Source organism: Hemicordylus capensis, chromosome 1 (assembly GCF_027244095.1).
Source record: "Hemicordylus capensis ecotype Gifberg chromosome 1, rHemCap1.1.pri, whole genome shotgun sequence".
Taxonomy (NCBI): Eukaryota; Metazoa; Chordata; class Lepidosauria; order Squamata; family Cordylidae; genus Hemicordylus; species Hemicordylus capensis.
Window position 1 is genome coordinate 55,552,424 of NC_069657.1, and position 25,114 is coordinate 55,577,537.

Sequence of the window (25,114 nt, forward strand, 5' to 3'; positions counted from 1 at the left end):
AAAATGTGTATACAACCACTGCAAAAAACATCTCTGTTGAAAAGAGAAAACATTGCTGCTTGGGTTGGGAGATTAATACTTGTGCTTTCTTCGTGTAGCGGTTTCCAGCGTGATCGATGAACTAGGAAATAATCATGGTTCCTCCATGGTAGGTTATACATCTTAAGACATTTATTTCTCATTGATTACACAGGTAACACCAATGAGCCATTGATATAAATCTCATTGCATTAGCAACAGACTTGACCCCCTATCTAGGCTAGAGCTGGATTTTATAGCATGGCTTTAACAGAGTTTGTAATTGAAGTAGGAGAAGTTTATTATTAACTAGCAATATGCCTGTCATTATGATGGGTGGTGTGTGTGTGTGGGAGAGGGAGGGAGGGAAGAACACACCAAATTCTCTTTGCCTGATCCCTGTCTGAGAGGGCCATGCCACCCAGTGTCAGGGGTGAAAGGCAGGTTTTGTCTTCCTTTCTGTACAGAATAGAAAACAGTGCTATAACGTTTCCCCATAAGAGTGAATGGTAACCATTGAAAAGGTACACTTGAAACCACTGAGGCTAAAGCTACCCTTTGATTATCCCACTAGTGATAATTGAATGACCACCCTCCTTTGTCTACATAGTATCTTGTCCACATAGTATCACACTAGAGTGTGACTCTGTTTTTGTTTAATATTTCTTTGGCTGTAACAACACACACTGTACTGTATAGAAGACAGATGTGATTTGCTCCCTTTTGATGTAAATACATGACCAGGAAAGCAAATTCCACTGGGGGAAAAAAATAACTTATTTTCAGATAAGTTTGCTTATGAAAGGAGCTTAGGAGATAAATAAAGAGATCAGAATGGGTAAAGGAAAAACAGAGATGAGGAAAGTAGGAGCAAAAAGTACAAGACAGTCAAATGTTTCGTCCTCAAAAGCTAGAAAAGCTGTTGAGAAAGAAGTGAATTTGAGGAAAGACCTAAAAGTGAGTTAGAGACAACTCACAATTGCTATTTGAACTTGGAAACTATATGAACTGAAGTATAAACAAGGAGAAGAAACACACAGTGCCTTCATTCGTGAATTGCACCTATGCATTTAAATAGCAATGTTTCTTTGCAATAAGCATGAAAGTGGGTTTCCAGTCTTTTCCTGTTTGCTGCTTCCAAGTTTAAATGCAAGTTTGGTCATTTACTTTTGCAGTTCACAGAACACATATATTTTGCTGTTTTAAACTCAGGTGCTTGTACCCAACTTTGAAAAGTAAAATGTGAGTTGACTGTTACTCACAATGGCACAGTGGGGAAATGACTTGATTATCAAGCCAGAGGTTGCCGGTTCAAATCCCCACTGGTATGTTTCCCAGACTGTAGGAAACACTTATATTTGGCAGCAGCGATATATGAAGATGCTGAAAGGCATCATCTTATCCTGCATGGCAGTGGTAAACCCCTCCTGTATTCTACCAAAGACCACCACAGGGCTCTATGGGCACCAGGAGCTGAAACCAACTCGACGGCACACGTTACCTTTTACCACATGTGCACTGGGCAGAGCTTATTTGCAGAATATTTGGGAACACTGCATGAATGAACATTTTATGACACTGTTACTGGTTTTTCTTGTGAGCTCTTTGCTATATGCAGTATTTGGCACCTATTTTTGTAGGTTCAGTAATCTTTGCCAGTGACTAAAGTACTATTTCTGGAATAGCCCAGTCTCGGTTTGCTTTGAAACTCTGTCACTAGCTTGTTGAAAAATCACTTGCTTTCCGTAGGTTCTCACCTCTGAAGTGATTAATGATAATCAATCATGAACAGCCTTTGGGAATCACTTTGAAATCTTCAGATTCAGGATGCAATAGAAATGCAAAGTACATCAGCTGGATTGTCATTTTGTTGTGCTGTTCCCCCATCTCACCCCCACTGTGTTCAGTGCTTTTGCACTGACTTCCTATACTGCTAGATTATTAGAACTAGAGTTATGATCTGTGTGCCTTCCGCCCCCCCCCCCAAACTGATGTACCTGTGAACACAAAAGGAATTTGTCATAGAGGTCTAATTGAAGGTACTCCAGTAATGTTCCATATTATGTCTGGTCATTGACAGTTTCCCTTTCTGCAGTTCTACTCAGGAATTTGAAATGGGTTGTGGACTGCAATATTACACAGCGTGCAGACTGACTTTTAATGACCAAGCCTCTTCTTCCTGAGCAGAACTGCCATCAGGGAAGGGGGCAATGTCCACTCAAGGCATCGTAAGGCCTCCTCTTGAATAGACGTTTGGATGGGAGAGGGCTTTAGTTACAGCTATGCTTTCCCACTGTAAGTAGATCCACTTGTAAGGAAAGGTTGCAGCCTGCCACTCAAGCAGGGCACTGAAGCTCTTCCCTAGGGTGGCACTTACTTTCAAGGAACTCATATGCTGTTCAATCCATTTGTAGATTGCACACGTTCAAAGAACAGCACAAATTTGCCCTTCTTGTACCAGAAAGAATCAGGCTAGTAAAGGCACAGTCTTAGTCTTAATTGGGTGATACTCCTGAGAAAATGTCTTTCACTTTTTCTCCTGATTTTCTCAGTAGTGCTTCCATGACTTAAGAAGCCAATCCAGCATTTTAGAGTTCTTACCAACACATCACTGGAAGCAATTCCCATTTGTTTCATTCGATCCAGATGAGGTAGCCATTTGGCACATTGTAAAATAATGCACAGGTAAAAATCACCATCTTGGGTCACCTTGATCCAGCACCTCTGAATTCACATCCTCATCTGGGCCCTTTTGAACTGGTTGGATGCATCTTTGGATGTATGCAGGGATTCATATTCCTGAATGGGTCCACCAGTTGTTTTGCGCAACTTGAGCTGGATGCAGGCCAGTAACCTTTCTTATTTCTGTCTATAATATTAAACCTTCTATTACTAATACTCTCAGAAGCTGCCTCAGAATGTTCATATTTACTTTAAATGGCACTGTATAACATGTTAGTTAATATATTGTCTGTGCCCATATTCTGTTGGGCAGTAGCGGCCCATGAACTTGCCACCTCGGCGGCGGCACCTGAATGCTGTTCGGAGCTGCAGCGTGCTGCCCAGCAGCCCCTGTGGCGGGGAAGTGCTTCTGCCACTCAACTGGCCACTGGCGGGGGCTCGGTTCCGTGGAAGCCAGGTGAGTGGCGGAGGTGCTTCCCCGCCATAGGGGCTGCTGGGCAGCACGTTGCGGCTCCGAATAGCGTTCAGGTGCCGCCACGGTGGAGGTGAGTCCCAAATTACTTAACTCTTAAAGCTGCCACCCACCCCCCACCCCGGAGGTGCGTTCATGGGCCGCCACTGCTGTTGGGTGATTAGTAAAACAGAAATTTAAAGTACTAAAGTGTTTGTAGGGAGGGCAGAACTCAGAACATACCAGGAGCTACATATTTTCCTGCTGCCCTACTGATAGAACACTACTTAAAATCACTTCAAGGAGATTCATTCTGAAGTTATGTCTATTCTCCACTGAAACCTTGAACAGAGGGGGAGATCTGTTTCCTACTTCTTTAATGGGCAAATACTTATATAATTATTTTCCTGCCAGGTTGAGCTCTTGGACACTGCACCACATGTGCCTTATTATGAGGATTCGTTCTGTCTGCATTGAATGCTTACCATGACAAAATAGGTTGGGCAGAATCCACTGGGAAATTCTCCTCCACAAGCCCCATTGAAATGAATAGGAGCTGTACAAGAGCATGTAGAGCACATTCATTTCAGTGGCGTGTATACAGGATATCTCACTCTTTCTTGGAAACTGGTGGGGTGGCTGTCTTTTTTTAAACAGCAGTTCTCTGTATTCTTTTCCTCCCCTTCTTCTTGTATTCAGAGCTGAAGGAATGTGTGAGACACAAAGGAACTGGCGGGTTTTGTATGTGTGTCTTGTGAGGGGAGTTGGGGGAGGGGAAGGAAAAAAGGGAGCTTTCAGCAAGAATCAGAAATAAAAAGTGCTGTATGTTTTGTATGTGTTTTTCCTTCCCTCAACAGATTCTCTCTGAAGTGTACTTGGGAATGAAGTTTGTGTTTGATTGCTGATAGCCTCACGCTCTGCACGTAGCACTGTCATTAAGCCATCATCCAGCTGGCAAGGAGCCAGATCGCACAGCAGTTCTGAGGAAGTCTTCCTAAACCGAAAGCGCCTCCATTGAAATATGTACATACGGCGATGCACCAAGTGTGTTTGCATCTGCTAATTGGAGGCTGACTCGGACTGTCCCGACAGAAAGTAATTAATTTTCAGCAGCCTCTTAAATTTCTGGTTGCCCTGCTCTCTGTATGCAGCGAATCGGTTTCAAAATTACATACATGTCTGTGGACATAAAGGGGAAGCTCTGCTGCATGCATTTTCGAGATTAAAAAAAGAAAGAAGTTTTAATATTCTAGAGTGCTGGACTAGGACCAGGGAGACCTGAGTTCAAATCCCCATTCAGCCATGATACTAGCTGGGTGACTCTGGGCCAGTCACTTCTCTCTCAGCCTAACCTACTTCACAGGGTTGTTGTGAGGAGAAACTTAAGTATTTAGTACACTACTCTGGAGGAAGAGTGGGAGATAAAATGTAAAATAATAATAATAATAATAACTAAAACAAGAGGACCTGAGCAGTAGGATGCTTGGCGATAAATATTCATTGCAGTACATAGCAAAATATGTGAGCTAAAGAGCAAGACAACACCCTTCTTACACACGAGAGAAGATTAATTGTTTTAATAATTAGAGGAGACTGGGGTGTTCACTGCAAGCAAAATTATGGTTCTATTGCTAGAGCATTCCTCTCAATCCCTGTTTTATTTTCTTAACCTTTAGCCCTTTGCTTGGTGCTATAAATGCAAAGTGACAAAACACTGCCAGGTAGAAAGTGCTATTTTGCAGCTGGGATGCAGACTGAAATTTATTTTTATTTTTAAATTTCTTTATTTAGTTATGTAATTTAGTCTTTGAATTAACTTTTCTGTAGCTTGAAAATAAACCCACAAGAAAAGATCCAACCAGAGTTAAATGAATACAATCCATCCCAGGGAGAGAGAGAGACCCCCTGCCCCTCAGCCCAGGAAGCCTTGCACTGGGTGAGTCAAGAAGAGGTTCCCATATGGAGTCCCTACACTGGCTCTTAACCAGGTGTGCATTGGATCAGGGGTGTCCAGCTGTGACCCTCCAGCTGTTTTCTGCTTACAACTCCCATCATCCCTGACTACTGTGGCTGAGGAAGATGGGAGCCTCTTGTTCACACTGACCACTGGTGGTTTTCCAGTGTTCCTTCCCAGCTCTACCTGGAGATACCTAGGCTTGAATAATAATAATAATAATTCGATTTCTATACCACCCTTCCAAAAATGGCTCAGGGCGGTTTACAAAGAGAAATAACAAATAAGATGGTTCCCTGTCCCCAAAGGGCTCACATTCTAAAAAGAAACATAAGACACACACCAGCAACAGTCACTGGAAGTACTGTGCTGGGGGTGGAGAGGGCCAGTTACTCTCCCCCTGCTAAATAAAGAGAATCACCACGGTAAAAGGTGCCTCTTTGCCCAGTTAGCAGGGGCAAGACGTCTGAACCTCAGACGTTGCAGATCATGTGCTCTGTCACTGAGCTATGGCTGAAGCTACTCTGCTTATTCTGCACTGCCACTTTTATTCTCTGCAATTGTAAGTAACAAATGAGTGTAGACTAATGTCAGTTTGTTTCAGTTGCTGACTTTATTAGTCTAGAACAGGCCTGGTCAATTTAGCCCCCTCCCCCGGCAGATGTTTTTGGACTACAACTCCCATAATCCCCAGCCACAGTAGCCAGGGATTATGGCAGTTGTGGTCAACAACTGCAGGAGGGCAGAAGTTGAGCAGGCCTGGTCTAGAATAAGAGAACAAAGACTTTTTAAAGGCATGCAATCAAAGTTAGTTTGAAATAAGGCTGCACTCCTTCCTAGTAACTGCAATGTTAGTGCACTAGTATTTTGAGATATCAAAAGGCAGAGTGAGCAGTTTGTATCGTGGAGATGGCTGTTAACTTGACTTTGGCTGTGTGCTGAGTTTGAGATGCAAATCCTGTCAGCTGACTCTCCTTTAGATTTTTGCAATCATCTCAAGTGCAGATCAGTGTTCCCTCTAACAGGGATTCCCAGATGTTGTTCACTACAATCTCTAGCTTCCCTGGCTGCAACACCTTTGGCTAGGCATTATGGGAGTTGTAGTCAACAACATCTGGAAATTCCTGTTAGAGAGTATACTGGTGGAGACATTAACGTTTAGCAATTCCCTACATTAAATTTGGATCACTCAACTCGTCGTCTTTTCTTCCCTCTTGTTTTGCTTTTGAATTACTCCAAAAGCAGTGCTAACAACTATAAGTCCCATAGAGGCCAGCTTTATCTGTGCTGGAGTCATTCCAGCCAGAACTCTGATAACACTTGATATTGTTTCAACAGGCTCTAGGAGGGCCGCAATGATTTCCCTTCATTGTTTAAGCCTTCATCCAAACTGTGGCAGTGGTTAGGGAGAGTATATAATGTTTCAGCACTTCTTCTCTGCCACATTCTGCTGCCAGGGCTAAAGACCCATGGGTGATTGTTCTGGCTTGCATACTAGGCAGAGAGCTAGGCACCCAAGTGGTTTTCCTGGTAATAGGGATTCCCAGATGTTGCTGACTACAACTCCCATAATCCCCAGCCAAAAGCCATTGCAGCTGGGGATGCTGGGAGTTGTAGTCGGTTGTAAACTGTCCTGAGCCATTTTGGAAGGGTGGTATATAAATCAAATAAATAAATAAATAAATAAATAAATAGTCAACGACATCTGGGAATCCCTGTTATAGGGAACACTGCACTCAAGAGCTACTGTATGTGGGCTCACTGGCTGCATGGGACTCGCCACTCTATTCAATTGTTGCTTTTACTGAAGGCAGAAGAGGTTCTGTGCAAATGTTGCTGTGTATCATTGCTGTTGTGCCTGATCCCCATTGGGAATGCTAGGAGTCAAGCAGAGCTGTGATGATGCACAGTCATTTGCACTGAGCCTCTTCTGCTTTCACTAAAAGCACTGATGGAGTGGTGAGTCCCATGCAGCCAGAGAGCCTACATCCATCTTGGGTGAGTGTCTGGCTGTGCTATAGGTAAGCCACTATTCATTACCCATTGGGAGGCTGTATATGTCATGTGCAACATATTTCTTTATGTATTTAAATGTATAGCCCACCTTTCCCTTAAGCTTCGGGGGCGAGGGTAACAGTATGGCTAGAAAATAGCACTTAGCAATAGCAATAGCACTTACATTTATATACCGCTCTATAGCTGAAGCTCTCTAAGCGGTTTACAATGATTTAGCATATTGCCCCCAACATTCTGGGTACTCATTTTACCGACCTCGGAAGAATGGAAGGCTGAGTCAACCTTGAGCCTCTGGTCAGGATCGAACTTGTAACCTTCTGGTTACAGGGCGGCAGTTTTACCACTGTGCCACCAGGGGGCTCAAATGACTATGAAGTATCCTATTAAAACTATAATTCTGAAGGAGGTGGTCTGCAACTTGGGGTCCTCCTGGACTCACGGCTCCTGCTTGAGCAGCAGGTGGAGGCCGTGGCCAGAGGTGCCTTTGCCCAGCTTCGGTTGGTTCTCCTATCTCGCCGGCAGGCCCTGGCAATGGTAACTCATGCCCTCATAATCTCTCGTTTGGATTACTGTAATGCACTATACCTGAAGTTGTGTTTGAAGACTACCCGGAAGCTTCAGTTGGTCCAGAATGCGGTGGCCCACCTGCTTATGGGTGCTAGAAGATATGATGGTATGACACCTCTTCTGCAGTCACTGCACTGGTTACCTGTTTGCTTCTGCGTCAAATTCTAAGGGCTGGTTCTTACCTTTAAAACCCTTGAGGGCTTAGTGCCGGTTTAGCTTCAGGACTGCCTCTCCTGGCCTGTCCTGTCCTGTACTGTGAGATCTTCTCAGGTTGACCCTCTTCCGGTCGCTGGTCTCAGAGATGTTCATGGTACTAGGGCCCGTGGAAGAGCTTTCTCTGTTGCTGCCCCCCTACTCTGGAACTCCCACCCCCCAGTTTGTTCTGCCTCCTCCCTTTCAGTCTTTAAATCCTTATTAAAGACATTTCTTTTCTGCCAGGGGTTTACCCTTTAATTTAAAGTTTTTTGTTTGTTTGTCTCAGATGCTGGTTCTTGCTTTGTACACCACCCTGAATCTGTGGATTGGACGGTATATTAAATCTCTAAATCAATCAATCAAATATAAATGCTTTTAAAAGTGCTAAATCCCCAATTTTAATATAGATAATTCTAAAAGCCACTTGGAATAGTGTCTCTACAGAAAACATTCAGTTTCTGGAGTTGTGATACCATAAGCATCGATTAATTGAGAATTTGTAGTAAAAACTGAAAATAACCATGAGAATTAAACATTAAGCATCAGTGGGACTTTAAAGTACTTAACTTTGGCAGCATTTGAAGCATCTGCTTAAAAAAGAATATAAATTTTGCATACGTGGTATTTGCATACGCAGTATTCTTCCAGCAAGAGCAGTTCAAGCACAAGACAGGTTTCCACATGTGGGTCACCTTTCAGGTTGCTGTGCAGGATTAACAGCCTCACATCCAGAGGCCCACACAATAATGATGGTGGTGGCTGCAGTAGAATTAGATCCTTCCTGGCTTAGATCTCCAAGTGCATTCACCTACAGATGGTCTGTGTAGTCAGCTTTTAAGGTGGCACAAATTCCTCTTCCAACACATAGTTGGCACGATCTGTTTTTACAGTGCCAAACATCTGTTGAGCTTTGAACATGTGCAGGAACATGTGGGTATTGGTGGGTTTCACTAATGGAATGTAGAAGGAATGGTGGAGGAGATTGTGAAGAAGTGGACTCACTGTCTCCTCAGGTATTACTCTCCAAGCAGTGTTCATTGTAACAGAAATTTCCATATCTTGTTGACTACAGCTCCCAACATCCTCAGCTGAAATGGCCGCTGGGGGTTGATTATGGGAGTAGTAGTCAACAACATCTGGGAATCCCTGCTACTTGAGAACTCTGCCTCCAAGAACAACTGTAGGTATTCTATCTCAGTATTCTTTCTCACTTCTTTTGAAAACCAGTTTACTTTCTCTTTAAGTTGTAGAATTTTAGGTATTTGAGTTACTTATTCATGTATAGGTGTTCAGAACAAATAACATTAAAAAATCAAAAAGGCTGTTTATTTTTGTATTATGAACACTTTTCAGTGAGTTCTAGTAGAACTGGAGATAGGAGCCTATCTGAATTGTCATGGGGGTTTTATTTGGAGGGAGGGAAGGAAGGAGGAAATGAAGGGAAATTTGCAACTCCAAAAAGTTTACAGTGTGAATCCAGTAATATATTTCTGGGCAGAGCTATAAGAGTCAAGACAATTATTCTTGATCTTATGATTCTTGATTCTTATCAATGATTTAGGTAGTGCTTTGTTCATTTATCCCATTGCCAAACTTCAGTCAGTCAGTCTTCCTATCTATCTAAACTAGGGCTATTCTCATGACCCCAAACAGGATCAGAGGAGCACCCAACCAGGATAGGACAGCTGTCCATGCTCACCATTGGCGATCATGTTTGCAAAGATCAAGGTAGGAAGAGGAGAGAGTGATCATGTGGGAGCCAGGAGCTGGATAGGATGAGTGCAGCCCATCCACATCCTGTCCCCAACATTTTATTGAGGGTGAATGAAAAGCCAGCTCCCACACGATCACTCTTCCCTCCTTCTAGCTTGCTCTTTGCAAACACGTGACTGCTGACTGGGAGCATACATGGCTCTCTTACCCTGGCTGGGCACTTCTCCTATCCTGAACTTGATCATGTGAACAAGCCCATTATCTAGTGTGGAGCGGGTTTGTTGCAGTGTCTTAGAGGGCAAGACTGTGTTGCACATGGGCTATGCCTTTATAGGAATATAGGAAGCTGCCTTCTACTGAGTCAGACCACTGGTCCATCTAGCTCAGTATTGTCTACACAGACTGGCAGCAGCTTCTCCAAGGTTGCAGGCAGGAGTCTCTCTCTCAGCCCTATTTTGGAGAAGCCAGGGAGGGAACTTGGAACCTTCTGCTCTTCCCAGAGCAGCCCCATCCCCTAAGGCAGAAGTGTGGAACCTTGGCCCTCCAGCTGTTTTTGAACTACAGCTCCCATCATCATCCCCAGCCACAATTATTGTGGCTGGGGATGGTGGGAGTTGTAGTTCAAAAACAGCTGGAGGGCCAAGGTTCCCCACCCCTGCCCTAAGGGGAGTATCCCATTGTCTCCCATTTAGTCTCGCATTCAAATGCAAACCAGGGTGGACCCCTTTGCTTAGCAAAGAGGGCAATTCATGCTTGCTGCCACAAGAGCAACCTCCTCACCAGGTTGGCGCAAGAGCTAGTAATCACCAGGGGCTCCCAGGTGAGCAGTGGCAGCGCTGCCCTTTCCCCACAAGGATAGCTGAGGTGGGGATATGTTCTTGCTGCTACCAACACCTTCGATTTGAAGGCCCTAGCCAGTGATTCCTGGGGATGATTACAATTGCCAGGAATGGCAGCCTTAGGTCCCTAATATCTTTCTGGTCATAAAAAACCTAAATAAGTACGTGCTTTAAGGAAGAACCTTCCCTCCTCCCTCCCCTCCCCTGCCCCACTGTGAAACGTGCATTCTTCTTAGTCACCTTCAGTTGTACCTTGTGGTTCTTGGGGTTCTTTCCTATTTGGTTTTTAGATGAACTAAACAAAACAAGAGTTAATGACTACTTTGGCAGGTCTGAAAATGTTCTGAACACGAAGTACGATTCTGCAAAGTGTTTGGTTAATTGTGTGGCTCAGTCCCTGACAGCAGACACGTACAGTCCCATGCAGGCGGTGTGTGAGAGATTTGCATATCTGAGCCGAGGAGCTGGGACCTGAGGCAGTGGAGTTGAACTCCCCTCCAGGCATCAGAGATAAAGCATCCTGAGGGAGAGAAACGGGATTGCTGAGCACTTCTTAAAAACAGGGGTAAAGGAGAGAACATCTGGCATTATAGTTGCTGAAATAAGTGACATCCATAATAATCTGTGGAGAAGTGATATTCTCAAATTAGGGATGATCCTTTGGCAAACTCCAAGACAGATAATGAAAATAAAAATGAATATTATATAGAGCATCAAGAGAGTACAGCCTGTTTTTAGTAAGGAAGCATGAACTGAGGCTATTCATACTCAGGCAAACTTTCATTGAAATGCTCTGCTCTAGGGAGAGGAGAGCTGGTCTTGTGGGAGCAAGCATGACTTGTCCCCATAGCTAAGCAGGGTCTGCCCTGGTTGCATATGAATGGGAGACTTGATGTGTGAGCACTGCAAGATATTCCCTCGGGATGAAGCCGCTCTGGGAAGAGCAGAAAGAAGGTTTCAAGTTCCCTCCCTGGCTTCTCCAAGATAGGACAAGAATTTTTTTATTGAACCAACAAACTACCAAAGCATACAGTACGTTGCCAAAGCACAATTATATACAAAGTGGTTGTTTGTACATGATATATCTACAAAGATTTACACACAAGAATTTGGAAACACACAAGTTATGAAGTATATGCAGGTAGTACTGTAACTCGGGGGTGGGGGATTACAAGGCACATCAGGTAATCCGGGGGGTTACGTCCGACGTCCATTTCCACAATTTGTCCCATTGCTGTTTAGAAGAGATACTCTTGTCTTTTTGCACATAACCATACAAACTTTTCCAGAAGAGATTTACTGTCTCATTTGCGTGAACCTCTTGGTCGCGTCTTCCCTCCCTATTCCTATGCACGAGCATTGCATAAATGACATACAAGTTTACCAACCTGATTACAAGAAGGGGAACGTTCCAATTCCCTAGTATGGGGGCACCCGTTCCGTCCCGTTTCCTTGAAGGTTTCTTTCTGGGACCTTGAAAGGAGGTTCTATTGCTCAAACCCGAGGTTAGTTCTTCCCAAGTCTGTTTTTCCAAATCAGGCCACTCTAACAGCTTGCTTACTCCCTGCCACACTCTTTTGGCTACCACACACTCTTTTAAGAAATGTGAGTGGGTTTCTCTGAATGTTTTGCCTAGCTCACTAGCTTTCTGTTTGCAGGTGATTTTAGGGCACTCTTGCTGGTCCTCTGGGAGCCATGGCTTAGCCGCATTAAGTGGTAGTACTTGATGGTATAAGCGCCACCTTGTTTCCCATAAATGGAAAGGGACTTTTTTCTTTTTAAAGAGAGCGATAGGGTGATCGGGTTGCAGAGATTCCTGCCTGCAACCTTGGAGAAGCCACTGCCAGTCTGTGAAGACAATACTGAGCTAGATACACCAGTGGTCTGACTCAGTATATGGCAGTTTCCTATGTTAGGGAAGCTCTCCTGTGCAATCCCTGATGAAACAAAAGTGACCTGTAGAGGTGCTTTGTCACCACTGCTTTTCATTTCAATGTGGTTTGTGCAGGAGATCTTCCTAGTGGAGCTTGCCCTTTGATTAAAGAATCTAGAGCCAATCTAGATGTTGCATGCAATTAGATGTATTAGATATTGCATGCAAATGCAACTAACACAGAGGACCCCGCCCCCACCCTGCACACACACTCACACACACAAGGCACTGCAGGAGGAAATGTTATGCAACTTAGAGGCAGTGGGGAGACCGTGGTGTGCTTAATCATTTTCCTGCTCAGCCAATTCTCTGTTTAAGATTGCCCATACTTTCTTCCCTTCCCACAAAAATTCAAACGAATGTTTGCAATGGCAGTCACTTTTTCTGGGGAAAAGGGAAATGTCCGGGGTGTGTGTGTGGTGGTGGTGGTGGTTTACTACCTATGTTTTGTAGCCTAGATTGGTGGCCGGTTGAACCTTTTTAGTCTAGATTGGCCCCTAGAGCCACAGTCAGGCTGGAATGGACCAGAAAGTGACTTAAGAGTTGCCCTTAAAGGCAATAGATGAAATATCACACAACATTAAGTCTCTATAGCAGGCCTGTACAACATAAAGCTTGGGGGCCACATCCGTCCCACAGGGACCTTTTTGCCCTCAGATAGGAATATTCTGCCACCACAACAGAAGGCATGAAGAGCTCTCGGCCTGTTCTGACAAGCAGCAACAGCAACAGCAGCTCAGTGCATTTGGCTCCTTGAGACCAGAGATCCCCTGCCCCTGGGCCAGAGCCCACTGACACCATCCCTCTCTCCCCTCACTTTTATTAATGTTTTTTTAAATGTCACAATTCATATGCTGGAAACTTACCATGCCCCCCCCCCCCAGGTTAAGTCATGGGTTGTTTCCAGCCCACTGGGACGTTTTGAGTTGTGCACCCCTGCGCTGTAGCAATGGAGCAGCATCCGCACAATTGTGCAAGAGCGTTGCTGCACATGACACCAACAATTTCACAGACACAGTTGTGTGATAAGAGGGCCATTATTTCCAATTCCACAACCCCACCCTTGCAATTGTTGCATTTTGTGCAGAGCACTCTTGCACAACTGCACGAATGCTCCATTACTAGGCAGATGGAATATTGTGTGGTGTGTTAGCCAATGACCAACATGATTGGTAGCCCTAGGTTGCTGTTAAGGACCAAGCAGGGCTGCTGCACACCTTGAAAAATAGCCCTAGCAGTGTAGCATGATGAGGCTGCTGCGGAACAACCTAAAACCATGTCTGGGCAGACACATAAGCAGCACTTCTTTGGAGCACTGCACAATTGTCTGAAAGCAGTTTTAAGTCATTCTGCTGCAGCCTCATTGTGCTACACCATTGGAGCTGCCCTTCAAATTGTGTAGCAGCCCTGGCAAGTCCCTAACATGAGTGTGGGCCTGCCCGTCAAGTTGGTGTCAGTTTGTACATTGCAGTTGCAAAATATGGCAGCTAAGCTATTAACTGGGATATACATCAATTGCCAGTTTACAAATGTACTGGCTCTTGGTCCCTTTCTGGGCCTAGTTACTTTTAATCTTTAAAGTGCTTAGTGGCTTGGGACTAAAAGAGTTCCAGGATGGCCTCTTCCTATGTGAACTTCCCCAGTTATTTAGATCCGTGTCAGAGGCCCAAGGGCAGAGTGAGGACGACAGTGGCCCTATCCAGCTCGCTGCTGGTGGCCCCCGCCAGCCCAGCCACATCCCCTGCGTCTGACATCAGACATTATGTTTTTATTAGCAAAGGGGGCTGTGTGTCCCATTTGCAAGTAAATTTCAGCCGGCGCCACATTCGCAGCGTGGCCGGGAGCGTCTCTCCCTGTTTGCAAAAGCAGGGAGACACGTTCCCGGCCAGGCTGGGAACCCAGCGCTGGCTGAAGCCTTTCAAAAACAGAGCCACGTGACTCAATTTTTCTCTCCTTGTCTTGTGTGTCCTTGTTTTACGAGCAGGGAGAGGCTTTCCTGGCCACACTCCAAACACGGCACTGGCTGAAATTTACTTGCAAACAGGGTACACAGACCCATTTGCTAACTTGACCACGCCCCCTGCGTCTTACGTCAGATGCAGGGTGTGTGGCTGGGGCACCAGTCATGGCTCCTAAACATGGCTACCTGGGTCCTTTGTACACACACTCTTGTGCAATGGTGGCTCCACCCCTGAAGATACCCTTATGTAAAAACCCCTGCCATCTGAAGTGAAATGGCTGTTGACCCTTCTTGATCATGGTGCCTCGAATCTAGAATACTCTTTTTAGGAGACTTTCCTGGGCTGAACCTTCTATTCTTTTGGAAGTAGGTGAAGACCTTTTTATTCATTCACACCTTTGAGTGAGTTCAGTTTTACTGTGTCTTTTATCTAGATTTTAGTATTCTCTACTGTTCTGTCTTTGCTGCATTTTAGAGTGTTTTAAAATTGTAACTTTATAATTCTATGTAATCTACTTACGGATAACATGAAAAACTTATCACTGTATTTTTAATTGTCCCCCCAAAGAGCAAATAGAAATCCAGTGGCAGTCCTGAGACTCTAACCAGTGTTCTTTCTTTTTATGTTTCATCCCTTAGGCTATGGTAGCCTGCTACCCTGGGAATGGAACTGGTTATGTGCGTCATGTAGACAACCCGAACGGTGATGGACGCTGTATCACATGTATTTACTACCTGAATAAGAACTGGGACTCAAAGGTAGGTAGGTCATGACATTGTGAGGTGGATACACAGATTCTGACAGGCTGCCCCAGAAACCGCTTGTCTTATACATTCAGCTGTTTTCTTGCACTTCGTATTTATCCGGATGTTGTGGAGTTGCTTAGATCACAAGATCATTGCTGCTGGATATATAATAGCAGTTTATAGTAAGTACATTGGGAATTTGAAGCTACAGTTTTGTTTCCTTGTTACAGTCTCTTTCTTTCCACTTGACACCCTGTCATGGAAGGCAGGTGGTTGTTCAGATGTTCTGGGTTGCTGGCATGGTTGTTGTTTAAAGAAATGGATAATGAAAGTTTTAGCCTGCTGAAAACAAATGACATCCACAAAGAAATGAATGGATTCTGACAGCTGAAGCAGATTAAATAAAGAACGGCAGGATGGTTTATAGTGCTCTCGTCCTTTGAACTAAGCACCACAAAACCGCCTTTAATAGAATGTTAAAACAGTTGTGCTTTATGGTGGGGGTTGGTCTAAAAAGGCAACAGACATTTTTATTTGTTTGCATCTAAACCTTCCCTCCCCATGCCTTAACCTAATAAAAAGCGATATATTTCGTAATGTACCTGTTTTGAACTTTGGAACAGTTTGCTATAAGACATCTAAAGGAATGTCCTTAGGGTTGCTGTCTGTCCAAAACATAGCTTTCCAAAGCCCTGACGCTAGAGAGAGACCAATTTACAATTAATAAGTCATGTCTGGTCTTTGTGGATGCCAAGTAAAGCTTAAGCATCCAATTTTAATGGGTCCATCAGAACGCAGTCTTGCAGTAGGGAAGGGAAGAGGCATACCATCCCTTTCAGTATGTTACTACACTATCTACATAAATAAAATTGGTTTTTGCCTTCAGGAGGGTTCATTTTAACATATAATCTTCTATATCAACAGGGCCAATTGAATTTTTAAGTGTGTACTTTAGCATGTAAAACATGACTATGACAAACATATATATCAAACAGCAACATTAATCAAGGAATCATAATTGGTTGCACTTCTCTGTTGAACTCTTTTGCCTGCAGTGTAACTGTATAATACAAACAGCATTATAACTATTACCTTTTAAAAACTGTTCAATGGGAGGTTTTTACTGCACTGATTTCCTCAGGAATGCTCCGAACCTTCCAAAAAAACCCCTCCCTGAGGGCTGCTCAGGGACATAATTTCGGGAGGGCACAGGGCATTTCTGGGAGAAGCAGAGAGTGGTGGAAATTGCCTGCCCCAACCCACACGCTCCACACTGCAGAGCTCTGGAAGTCTTCGACAGCATGGTGTGCTGATGTTGCATTAGACAGGATGTCAGCCATTATATGCTGTAGCGCACATGGAAGTATACTGTGGAACACGGGAACATAGGAAGCTGCCATATAGTGAGTCAGACCATTGGTCCATCTAGCTCAGTATTGTCTACCCAGACTGGCAGTGGCTTCTTCAAAGTTGCAGGCAGGAATCTCTCTCAGCCCTATCTTGGAGAAGCCAGGGAAGGAACTTGGAACCTTCTGCATGCAAACAGGCAGATGCTCTTCCTAGAGCGGCCCCATCCCCTAAGGGGAATATCTTATGGTGCTCACACATATAGTCTCCCATTCAAATGTAAACCAGGGCAGACCTTGCTTAGCAAAGGGGACAATTCATGCTTGCTACCACAAGACCATCTCTCCTCCTCGAGACCTACTGTGGATAATCTTCACTTCTTTGAGGAGCATCATCAAGCTATGAAAACTTGGCAAAAGGAACATTCCGCCCCATTATTAGTTCATTGATTTTTATGAAAGATGCAAATAATTATTAAGCACAATTGCTGCAATACAGCAAGTGAAGTTTTAAGTTCATAAACAATAAGAGGCATATAAAAAGAAAGCAAGTAGGAACTATAGTAGTATTCTTGTTACATCAGAAAAAGCTCTTTATACAGTCTTTTACACTTCTAGTATCTGTCATGTCCCCAAATACAGCTGTTCTTTGAGAAACAATTCTGTATTTATCCCATTGACAGTCAATCATTATTTCCATCTGACTCTACTAATGGTACCAGAGAGAGAGAGATTGTCAGTGCTGAGAGCTGCTTTTTCAGTGTATTTCCGACAGTTCCAGTAATATTTTTGCTTTCACTTTACATTAAATCTTCCCTTCTGCCCTATTTCTTGTCCTTTAAAAAGAAAAAACAAGGCATTTTAGGATATACTTGTTAAAGATCTTATAAACGTGTAAACTGAACACTGTTCTTTTCTTTCCCCTTCTCTCTTTTCTTTTAAGCTGCATGGGGGGATTCTACGAATATTCCCTGAGGGAAAGTCCTATGTCGCTGATGTTGAACCCATATTTGACAGATTACTCTTTTTCTGGTCAGATCGAAGGAACCCACATGAAGTGCAACCTTCCTATGCAACAAGGTAAGCAAAAGTGGTTTTGTTTATGCGTGTCCTAAGAAATGGCCTGTTGCTTAGTAGTAAGTAGACCATTGAGGTTCTATGTTCATTTTCCATAATCTATATATGCTAGTAAAAATCTTATTAAGGTTCCCAAATGATAACAGTGATACATAATGAACCCCAAATAGAGTCTAAATCCTCAAATAAATAACCTTATTCAATCCAGCATATATCATGTATTATGAAACAACCACTCTTATGTCTGATTTATAAGAACGATGGTTTCATAATACATTTTCCAGCATCTCCAGTTTAGTGTCTGAGGCCTTGGAAGGCTTTTGCCAAAGTAAACTAGAACGGACCAATAGGCTGGCTCAGTATAAGCTAATTTCATTTGTTTGCAGAAATGGAAGGTGGATTTCATGCTTACCTGAATGCTAAATCTGGTTGCATTGCACTGTGTTTTAAATAAGGAATTGTCTTGAAGTGAGTTGGAGCAAATGCATAGCCTAGGATGAGTGAGGGTGTACTTATGGAACTGATGTTGTAAGGGCAGTTTTGATCCATTAACTTTTTTTTAACGTACATTTTCTGATGACATTTGGTACATTTGTGTAAATAACTCATGACCTTTCACATTTAAGGTTAAAAACTCAAAGTAAAGCTAATACAGAATGATGGTGCTGCATCGCCCAGCTACTGACTGGCATTTCCTGTTCTCATGCAAATGATAGGCATATGCATAGCTTTGTGTAAAAGATTATGCAAATTAATTGTGGCCTGCTGACTTAACATATGCTTCTGTTGTGACTCTGGAAGCTGAACATGTTGCCCAGCCTTGTTCAAAGAGCCCCCCCCCCCCCCGACAAGCTGGGAAGTGTTTGTGACCAACCCAGGTCCTAGTCAAGGTAGAGAAAGAGGAACTGAACAATGCAAACAAGCAGTGTCATGGTAGAGCCTTTGGATACAGCCCCAGAAAAACTGCTCCATCCTATCCTATCTATCTATCACCTTAAATTTCTAGGTGCTACAGAAGAATTAAACAAAACACAAGTCCTCCCCTTAGGAGGACAAACTTAACAATATAGATGTCATATTTTGCTATATTCCTGCCTGTGGCTTTTGCTTCTCCCGGTCTACCATCCCATAACTGACTAAAGGCTTTCTACTCCCTCAAAGGTCTCCACTTCCCCCCGTTTGGTGCCTCTTATGTGGAGCCCCTGAACAGTCTCCCAGAACATGTGCTTGATGTCTCGTTTCTTGCTTTCTTCAGATCTCTTCTTAAAACCCACCTCTTCCGTGAAGCCTTTGGCATGATGCATTCATTGTCCTTCTATAAGAACTATACATTCATGTAACTACTTGCATATTCTCCCTCTGCTTACCCCTTTCTTCATTTCTCTCCCTTTCCTCTGTTGTTTTGCTTGTGTTGATTGTAAGCTCATTAGGGCAGGGAGGGACCTGCCTCTCATTCTTTGGAATGGTGTTACATATGTATTTAAAAGTAAAAAATAAGGCACATTAGAGAGAATGGGAAGATCAAGTAAAAGTAAAAGGGAGATAGGGTCAATAGGGTGAAGTAAAGATGAAGAGCTGTATTTTAAGAAAATGCTTGAATGTAAAAACAGAAGAGAGTTGGCTGTCAGATGGAAGGCATTCTAGTGACAAGGAGCTGCATGGGGAAAGTCGCTAACTGAGCAAAGAGGCACCTTTTTTGAAGTGGTGATTTTATTTATTTATTTATATCTTTGTAAACCACTTTGGGAACTTTTGTGGAAAAGTGGAATATAAATATTTATCATCATAAAAGGAATAAGGGCAAATAGGGCAAGCTTAGCCTAAACAAGATTGGTACCTAGAGAGCAAAAGGTCTGAGAGGAGCATATAGAGAAAGAAGAGAAGATAGCTATAGAGGAGCTAGACCATGAAGATGTTTGAATGCAAGTACAAGTGAAGATGAGAAGTGAGGAAGCCAGTGAAGAGACTGGTACCATTTGTGGTTGTGGCTTGCCGTATAAATCAGTGGGTCACTACAAACCACGAAAGGGGCTTGAACTACTGGATTGTGGAGTCAAGCCTTAGATCCCCTTGACATGTACTGCTACCACTGTGATTGCTGCTATCTCTGTGGCTCCTTTCACTCTCATTTGGGTACATGTAAAGATTTCTACAAGGCTCTTTCTGGCAACATGTTCACACAACGCACAAGTAAAACCTGGTGCCTTGAATTGTGTGCTTGAGACAGTGTACCAAGCAGCTGTAGTCAGCTGCCTTCAGGCCTCAAAATAATGCCAAGCAATACCTTGCAGAGATAACTGAAGGTAACTTGTTATGTGCTATCTCTGTGTATCTCTGGCAGTGTCTGGAACTGGACAGTGATGAAGGCAGAAAAAACAGCTCTGTTTTCCCACTTGTTTATATCTGTGTGTTTTGTGTGCAGATAAACATTTATGATGTGCATGCCTAGACTGTCACCTGCTGACCAATTTAGTTGCTGAGTAATATATTTCAAATGCAGCCGTAAATCACGGTTACTTGGGTTGCTGGGTTTTGTTTTGTTTTTCTGATGTAAGAGGGAAAAGTCTAGTGTTCTGCCCTCAGTAGGATAGCATTCAGAGATGTAAATCAATTTCTTCTCCTTTGCAGATATGCCATGACTGTATGGTATTTTGATGCGGAAGAAAGAGCAGAAGCCAAAAAGAAATTCAGGAATTTAGTTGGTATGATCACTTACATATTATATCAAATTTGTATCACTGCCATGCACCATCTTGTGATATCACAGGCCCCAGAGAATTAATGAGGCACACATCTATGGACTGACCCAGTGCATTCAAGCGCTACCTGTGGAAATAGGTTTCTCAGCTGAATGTGTAGCAGCTTGCATTCAGAACGGCACATATTTACCGCACATGGATCCCCCTGCAGCAACCTCTCCACAGTCTTTGTGTCTTCACAAAGGGAAGCATGCACACAATGTGCCCAGAGTTCTCTTGTTTGGAGGCTTGTCTTTAAAGGGGTCTCTATAATTGAAGTCCAAAGTACACATTGCAAGGAACGTGCCGCAGCCACACTCCCATGTTCCCTCTTTGCATTCATTGAGGTTGTTCACACGTGCAGCCTAGCCCAGGCCAGGGCAGCCCCCGTGCTAAGCCTGAGTTTTTAACCCAGTGTTTAACCGAGGTTAAGCAAACCTGTGGTTCACTTAACGTCAGCCAGCTATTGTCTGGGTAATCGCCGCTGGGTTAAACAGCTTCCCCCTGGCCTGCCGCCATTTTTGGCAGCAAGCTGGGGCGAAGGAGCAGCCGCACTTGTGCCCCAGGGCAACCTGGGATGTGGGAAGTCCTCCTACTCCCAGCTATTGCGGTCACCACTTGCTGCTTGTGTGGGCACGCAGCACAGTGGAGGGGAAGGCAGCAGCTGCTCATCTGCCGGGGAAGGCAGGCGAGTTCCTGCCATCCCCACAGCAGTCCCAGCAGTAGCCATGAGGTTGTGTGAAAGACCTCTAAGGAATGTGTGGCTAAAGAAGACCTGACGGCATTCTCCAAGGAAGTGGAGGGTTAGTGAACATTGCTAGGGAGACAGTCATATGTTCTGGGGATCCAAGCAGAGTATTCTTTGTAAGTTTAGCATTTGAGAGGCTGATGGTTAACCCTTAATGGAGTCATAGGATCTTAGAATTAGAAGGGACCTGGAAGGTCGTCTAGTTCAGCCCGCTGATCAATACAGAAAACTGCTACAGATCTCTGTTTGAAAACCTTTGAAAGCCCACCACTGCAGAGGGCAGACAGTCCACTCCTCCTCCTATGTGGCAGCAGATATTTAAAAGATGGCTATCTTAACCCTGCTTAGTCTCAGAGGTACACCACTCCGTTAGCTGTTCTTCACAGGATGGCTTCTAAACCCCTTGCCATATTTGTTGCCCTCCTCTGAACCCCTTCCAGTTTATATGTTGTTAAGAAACTAGTTGAGATAACTTGGAAGAACAGGTTTTGGCTTAATAATTAAAGTGTTTGACTTAGTCTACAGAGAGTAAGCTCAGATCCAGCTCAGCCACAAAACTTAGCCAGCTAAATTATATTATATAACTTGAGCCAGCATAGTGTAGTGGTTAGAATGCTGGACTAGGACTGGGGAGACCCGAGTTCAAATCCCCATTCAGCCATGATACTAGCTGGGTGACTCTGGGCCAGTCACGTCTCTCTCAGCCTAACCTACTTCACAGGGTTGTTGTGAGGAGAAACCTAAGTATGTAACACACCGCTCTGGGCTCCTTGGAGGAAGAGCGGGATATAAAATGTAATAAATAAATAAATTAAATTAAATACTTGGAGTGGCCACTGATTCTCAGCCTAAATTGTTGTGAGGAGAAAAGATGGGGGGCTGTCTATATTGCCAGGAGCCCTTTGGAGAAAGGCAGAATAAAAATGCTGATGATGAACTTTACAAACTTGTCCCTGCTTCATGTCAGCTGGAGACTAGACCCTGGATAACTAGAACAGATTAAATATCCTTGAGGTATCCACACATATTAACTATGCAATTAGATATGAAATTTGTGTCAGCATATTGCCTAGCCTACTAAAAGAACAACAACCCTTGTAGCCCCTTGTTCTTAGGTGGCATCTAGAACCTGTAGCATTTTGAGGGGGATCTGAATGGGGCCCCTCATTGAAATCAAGAGCAAATTGACGTTCAGGACATCAGCATTCCCTCAAGGGAAAGGAGCCTTTATAGATGCACATTGTTTAGGCCTGCTGTCTTCTGTCATTCTGTCAGAATGTTTTCTGTACTGTAATTGGGTCCTCAATTTTTCATTATAGATGCAGGAAAGACAGAAGCTGTTCTCAATGAAGACTGAGCAGTGGTTTTCCAATGCGGTTCTTTTGTACTGATTATTTTGGACTCTCTTTTGCAAGCAATAAGATCCAAAGACAACACGGTCTGTTTCTGGTGATTTACTGGACACTCTTCTTACCTGCAGAAATGCACTGTGTTTTTGGCACTGTCTAGTATTTGCATATTACAGTGATGGTACTTATGGCAGCTGCCTACCACATCTGACTGGGGGAAAAGCACCCCTACTTTCTACTTGCCTTTAAGTGAAGAATGCCACCAGGATTTTAGAAAGTGAAGAACATCACCAAGCCTCCTGCTAATGTCAAGACCAACTGGCCTTTGGCAATACTGGTAATAAAACTACTAAGCATTTGAAATAGTTGAGGAAACCTGAGTATTATTTGCACTTTATTTAGATTTTCTAGTTCAATGGAAAGGAGCTTTACAAAGGATCTTGTATGGCAGACTGCAGATGGGCAACACAAGCAATCAGAAATGTAAAACGGAACTATATATTTGTCAAGAGCCAACTTTGTTATGCTCAATGTGGGGCCTTTGATAGGCTGCCTAGTCACTTTGCTGCACAGATTATTGGCTTAACTGCCCTATACCATTAATTTCTAAACAGGATAAGCCTCCCACTTGCCATAAAATTGCCGGGATTTTATCCATGTTGCTAAAGTCAAGCAGCAGCACTCGTTCCATTGCTTTGCCTTTTAGAGCCCCAGGACAGAGGTGGAGGCAGTTGTACAGCTGTCCACTGCTTTTTGAAAAACATTTTATTTCTGAATCAGAAGTGTGATGGATCTGTGTATGATTTTCATTTTTTTTTAAACGTTGTTTTATGAAGCATCCCATCCCTTCAATTCCCTCTGAAATTTGTATACTTTTTGGAACAGGTTGATGACAAACTAAATGCATTTATGCCAAGAATGCATCTAGACGAGCTTTATTAACACTGATCTTCCACCAGTCCCATTTTGTATGACAAAAAAGAAACTTTAATAGTCCCGTGTATGTTTGTTGGACTGGCAAATGTACTGTGGTCAATTATGGAACAAGAAATGCAAATCGGCTCAAATCTGTGATTAAATTTCTCATCAGCATTTACGAGGCTACGATTGTACAATTGGATCTTAAACTTTATCACTGTTGTTTTGAATCCATGAGAACGTGTGTTTAGCATTGCAGCCTTAACAGCTGAATCCTAAGATTTGTTGTGCCAGCGCAAAAAAAAGAAGAAAAAGTTCAGATGGGATATACCAAGATCACACCCACACAACAGTGTAAAACATAATCCTGCAACTAGATACACAGTGAAAATGGCTCAAAACAGGGTTCTTAGTCTCTGTGCTGCTGAGTCAGAGCCCTACTGCAAGTCAGATGTTTGTGTAGTTTTATTTTTGTGCATGTTTGATGTGAGTGAAAAAAATGACTTAATCCCAGGTGGTTTATTATAGTAAATAAATATTCCCCTTTCTGCCTTTGAGCCATGAGTTGTACAGAGGAGGACTAATAATGATCAAGCACATTCTTTCTTATCCTGGTGACACTTCAACAACAACAAAACCCTTTAATGAGCAACTTTTCTATTTTCTCCAGTAGAAAGTTTGATGCTCAGCACTTAGCATGGATCATGGTTAAGAATACAGTGGTGGTTCTGCAAAAATGTTAATACTTTTCACCAAAATATGTAATGTAAGCAACCTGTGTGTGTGAAATTACTCTTTTCATTGATATCTATAGCAATGTTGTGAACATTGTATTTGGAGTACCTGCTTTGTTCTTCCACGTGCATATATTTGCAGAATATTTGCAAAATATTTTCTATTTCCTTTCTGTATGTTTAATAGACTCTGGCCATTTCCATTTTTCTTTTCTATGCAAATCTACTTTCATGATATTCTTTATGTAGGTAAAAAAGGAATGACTGTTATTGTAAGCATAACTCATGGACAAGCAAGCTGCTTCCAGAAAACTCGACCAATAGAGAAATAGGGGGCTTTTGGGAGGGAGGCACTGAATAGAAAATAAACAAGAGTATACACCTTTAAAATACCTTTATCTGCCCAATGTGTTTGGAATTACTCCTTTTTCAAGGGCTTTTGTTTATCCTTGAAATGTGTTGGGCACAGAAGAATTTTTTGAGGTATCTGTCCCCTCTCGCTGGTTTCTCTGCTGTCCTCAGAACTTGAGCCAGTGAACAAGACTGATATGTAGGCAGTGTCCGGTCTTAGCCCATATCTGTTTGAGACTATTTCAGCCACTTTGAAACACGAGATGTAAAGGCAATAATATTTTACAGTTTTATGAATGGCGGCTGTTGCTTTCAGAACAGAATGTTGCTGTCTGCATCTCAAATCTGAATTTTAAGATGCTGTTGGGTGACTCAATTTCCTCTCAACCTTTCCCTTAAAGTTTCATGTGTGATCACATGAGAGAGGAGAGCTGGTCTCAGGAGAGGAGAACTGGTCTAGGAGAGGAGAGTTGGTCTTGTGGTAGCAAGCATGACTTGTCCCCATAGCTAAGCAGGGTCTGCCCTGGTTGCATATGAATGGGAGACTAACGTGTGAGCACTGCAAGATATTCCCCTCAGGGGATGAAGCCGCTCTGGGAAGAGCAGAAGGTTTCAAGTTCCCTCCCTGGCTTCTCCAAGATAGGGTTGAGAGAGATTCCTGCCTGCAACCTTGGAGAAGCCGCTGCCAGTCTGTGAAGGCGATATTGAGCTAGATAGACCAATGGTCTGACTCAGTATATGGCAGTTTCCTATGTTCCTATCACATGCTTTTACACAT

The 25,114-nt window shown here is 43.4% G+C and overlaps 1 protein-coding gene across 2 annotated transcripts in view; it reads left to right on the plus strand.

Moving 5' to 3' along the window:
• The window catches only part of EGLN3 (egl-9 family hypoxia inducible factor 3), a 48,095-nt gene extending 23,894 nt beyond the window's left edge, over positions 1–24,201 (plus strand). For both annotated transcript variants that reach the window (XM_053286864.1, XM_053286865.1), the window contains exons 2-5: positions 14,968–15,087; positions 17,365–17,501; positions 20,127–20,200; positions 22,304–24,201. In XM_053286864.1, the coding sequence (XP_053142839.1) occupies positions 14,968–15,087; positions 17,365–17,501; positions 20,127–20,200; positions 22,304–22,341 (369 nt within the window). In that variant the 3' untranslated portion in view covers positions 22,342–24,201. The remainder of the gene's footprint in view (positions 1–14,967; positions 15,088–17,364; positions 17,502–20,126; positions 20,201–22,303) is intronic.
• Positions 24,202–25,114: the final 913 nt, after the last annotated feature.